General features: G+C 47.4%; 1 gene segment (V, D, J or C); it reads left to right on the top strand.

Moving 5' to 3' along the window:
- Positions 1 to 547: 547 nt before the first annotated feature.
- LOC125908832 (T cell receptor alpha variable 4-like) lies at positions 548 to 1,514 on the top strand. The segment is given in 2 exon segments: positions 548 to 731; positions 1,187 to 1,514. Coding segments are annotated over 2 exon segments (336 nt in total).
- The last annotated feature ends 2,904 nt before the right edge of the window (positions 1,515 to 4,418 follow it).

Here is a 4,418-nt window from a genome sequence, read left to right as displayed (position 1 = left end):
GTGCAACAATTGTTAAGTGAAGTCTGAGATGCAGTTGTTAGATGTGGACTTAGTGAGATTATAAAAGGACACCAGGGTGTCAGGAGAGGAAAGGTCCAGTTCAGACAAGCTCATGGGCTCTTTTATGGAATAGGATTAGCATTTCCCGTTCATCTGGTTGCATAGGACGAATGGAGAGGATTCCAGGCATATAGGACCAGGTCAGGGGTCATTCTCAGCTTTATGAGTATCACACTGACTACAATCAATGGCCGCCTTCTGGGACTGTGGGAAAAGTGATGTGATGGGGAATAAGGAGCCTGGTGGAATCTACCCTCTGATATATTAGCTTCCTTCAGACCAAATCTACAAGGGGTTATACCTTCTCAAAGAACGAAAAGGAAATTGGGGTTGCTGTGCTGTTGTGCTGGAAGCTTTTACCTTTTATTCTTCTTCCTGAGTGTTCAGTTGAACCTTAGGGGGAAGCTTATCTGGGGAGGTGCTGTCAGTGCTATTGGCTTATGCTGGAGACAGCCCCAGGTGACACCTGCTGGGGACAGCCCTAGATGACAGCTGCTGGGGACAGCCCTGGGTGACAGCTGCTAGTGTGGCTCTGGCTTTCCTGCTGTGCCTCTTTTCTGGTTCGTGTCCCAGGCCAGTCTCAGACTCTGCAACAGGACCGCGACCCCAGGGCCGGGTTTAGACCTAGGATATGAGGCAGGTGACAAGAGTGACTGTGCTCTTGCTCTTGGGTGAGTTCTTTTGGGATTAAAAGGAATTAGGGTGTGGCTGGGACTAGATGCTGGACTCTTGCCTGTTATCATTGCTCTTTACCTAAGATGTCAAGGACTGGCTGTGGGGTCCTGTGTTTCTCTAGGTAGAACCTCACCATTCATGCAAGGGGTGACTCAGGGCAATAAAGATGTTCTGGGTTACTGAGCCCTGGGAGATATTACCCCTCCATGGGTGGGAGATATTGCCCCTGTTACTTTTGTACGCATGTTCCTGGGGTCCTCAAAATAAATATTTTTAAAAAGTGCCCTAAAACACAAATGGGAAGGAAATTGCATGTGTCTGCATATGGTGGGGAAGGAGGATGGGGGGGGTGGATTTGACTGTGAGAGAGAACCTGGAGGGTGCCGAGTTGGACCTTTAATCCACCCAGTTTCAGGATAGGAGCTAGTATTGGTGTTGACTCCTTTTATAGGTACTTTGAGCCTCGCTAAGACCACCCAGCCCGTATTCATTGAGTCCTACGAAGGACAAGAAGTGAACATACCCTGTAACCACACCAACATCGCTACAAATGAGTATATCCACTGGTACCGACAGTTCCCCAACCAGGGACCACAGTTTGTTATTCAAGGATTTAAGACAAACGTGGAAAATGAAGTGGCATCCCTGTTCATCTCTGCGGACAGGACGTCCAGCACCCTGAGCCTGCCCCGGGCTGCCCTGAGAGACACTGCTGTGTATTACTGCACCGTGAGTGACTCACAGTGAGTCAGATGGGGCTGCACCTGTACGATATCCCCTGTGGGGTGGGAGGCAGAGCCCAGGGGAAGCCCCAAAGAGTTGTGCCTTCTGAACTGTTTATTGTACTTTATTGTTTCCAGAGGCATTAGCAAATCCATGTATCATTTTTGTATTTAAAAACATTTGAACTTACTTTTTTTGTTAGGTTTATTTTTATTTATTTGGAGAGAGAGAAAGAGTAAGCAAGAGAGGGACAGAGAGAGAGGGAGGAAGAGAGAAAGAGAGTCCCAAGCAGGCTCTGGCTGTAATCATGAAGCCTGATGCAGGGCTTAAACTCACAAACTGTGAGATCATGACCTGAGCTGAAGTCGGACTCTCAACCAACTGAGTCACCCAGGTGCCCCAATTAATTTATTTTAAAAGAGAGAGAGAGAGAGAGAGTGCACACATGCCTGCAGAGGAAGGCCAGAGAGAGAGAGAGAGGGGGAGAGAGAGAATCCCAAGCAGGCTCAGATCTGTCTGCTCAGAGTCTGACGTGGGGCTCTATCCCATAACTCTGGGATCATGCCCTGAGCTGAGATCAAGAGTGGGATGCTAAACTGACTGAGCTATGCAGGTGCCCCATTTTTTTTTTTTGTTTTTTTTTTTTTAGAGAGAGAAAGAGAGTGTGTGAGTGGGAGCGAGGGGCAGAAGGATACAGAGAGAATCCCAAGCAGGCTCCACCCTGCCAGCACGGAGCCTGACTTGGGGCTTGAACCCAAGTACTAGGAGATCATGACCTGAGCCAAAATCAAGAGTAGGACGCTCAATGGACTGAGCCACCCAAGGGCCTGAAGTCTCTATTTCTGTCTGAGTTGTCATGTCACTTTCCTTACCCTCCATTCCAACTTTCCATCTTTCCTACCTAAAACAGTTTTGAAAAACAAGACAAAAAGGTGGGGAACATTGGATATCTCTCTTTACTGCTTCTTCTACCCCCTCCAGCCTGAATCCTCTCCCCCAACACATTGACACCCCTGAGAAACCTTACACTCGCAGCCAAGGTGGGGCCATCATTGCTGGAGTTTCCTGTAAAGAAGCAAAATGAGAAGCTGAAGTATGAGTGTGATTGGTGCTCAGTGATTCTGGAGGGATGTGGTGACTGTTGACAACACAACTTCTCTGGACCCAAGACTCTACACTCTTCAGAGTAGGGGTGAAGGCACGTCAGCGACTAGACAAGGAGTCATGAAGAGACAGCGGGGAGCCCTGCTGGGGCTTCTGTGGGTTCAGGTTTGCTGTGAGTGGGGGCGTCCCAGATGGGGGCGGGGGAGGTTCACAGCCCGCAGTGGAGGGGGAGCTGCACAGAGCTCCTGCAGGGTCTACACCCTCAGCGGGTGTTCCCGGGAATACTCTATGGGTTTGAAAACTGCCTCAGTGGCTCTGCAGTGACTTCTTTTGTGTTTGGTTTTGTCTTTCCAAGCAGGGGTGAGAGGGATGGACGTGGAGCAGACACCTGCAGCCCTGAGCCTCCAGGAGGGAGCCAGCTCTACCCTGAGGTGCAATTTTTCCAGCTCGGTGACCAACGTGCAGTGGTTCCGACAGAACCCCGGGGGCGGCAGCCTCACCCGGTTGTTTTACATAGTTTCAGGGATGAAGCAGGATGGGAGGTTGAACTGCACGGTGAACACTAAGGACCGGCACAGCAGCCTGCACATCAGGGCCTCCCAGCAGGAAGACTCAGCCACCTATCTGTGTGCTGTGGAGGCACAGTGCTCCCTGCTGCCCTGCAGCCTGTCCCCAAACTGCAGCTGGGCTCCCAGCCCAGGCTCCTCCACCAGGAAGCCTTCCTGGCTCAGTTTCATTTGCACAGCCTTATGTTTTGTTATTCATTTTGTCAGTCTTTTAATTCTGTCTATAATTATAAACTTATAATGCTAACATGGAGCTCTTAGAGATGCTAAACACAGTGGCAAGGTTCAAAGCCACGTTTAAGTAAACAGTGGAAATGTCCAACTCAGGGTCAAAGCTAGAGCTTCAATGAGCAGAGACTAAATAGGTTACTATGGCATGAAGCCCACACGTTACATGTTGCGGCTACAACTCACCTGTTAATGTGAACACGTAGCTCAGCTTTTAGGAAGGGTAAAAAAGTGCCTGGTCTTACTTGGTCATGCTTGTATTTATGACTTTTAGTGCCTAGAGGTCCCGAGTAACAAATATAATAGCAAAGCAGCTAATGTTTAGGGAACATTATGTGCAATGAGCTCCACACAAACACCTTTATTACCATGTCACCTCCATAACACCTTATGATGCAGGTACTGTGTTGTCCCCACCCCCACAGTTTTACAACGAGGGTAAGAAGCTTACAAAGTAAAAAGGTAAATGACTTCGAAAGGCCAAGTTGCTAATTGGCTGACCCACTATTGGAAGAGAAGCAATGTGACTTCATCCCACATTCTTTTTTTAAATGTTTATTAAAAAAAAAAAAAAGTTTATTTATTTATTTTGAGAGAGACAGAGAGAGAACGAACATGAGTGGGAGAGGGGCAGAGAGAGAGAGAGAGAGAGGGAGAGAGAGAATCCCAAGCAGCCTCCACACTGTCAGTGAGGAGAGGAGCCTGATGTGGGGCTCAATCCCATGAACTGCAAGATCATGACCTGAGCTGAAATCAAGAGTGTGACGCTTAACTGACCAAGCCACCTGGGTGCCCCTCAGATCCCATGTTCTTTTTTTTTTTTCAGATCCCATGTTCTTAATCCCTACATTCTTACTACCTTTTCAGGAACCTCTAAATCAAATTATTTAATATGATTTTTAATATTATTATTTAATATTGATATTATTAATATTGATAAATATGCAGAAAAATTTGATACATGTCAATGAATAAAGAAGCATATTTTGACAATTTCTAATTAGTGACATCTAAGGTAAAGTTAGTTGTTGAGGTCCTCTATGAAGTGATGACGCCCCTATT

The sequence above is a fragment of the Panthera uncia genome, assembly GCF_023721935.1.
Source record: "Panthera uncia isolate 11264 chromosome B3 unlocalized genomic scaffold, Puncia_PCG_1.0 HiC_scaffold_1, whole genome shotgun sequence".
NCBI classification, from domain to species: Eukaryota; Metazoa; Chordata; class Mammalia; order Carnivora; family Felidae; genus Panthera; species Panthera uncia.
Note: the sequence above shows the minus strand (reverse complement) of the source record. Positions and strands in the feature narration are given on the sequence as shown.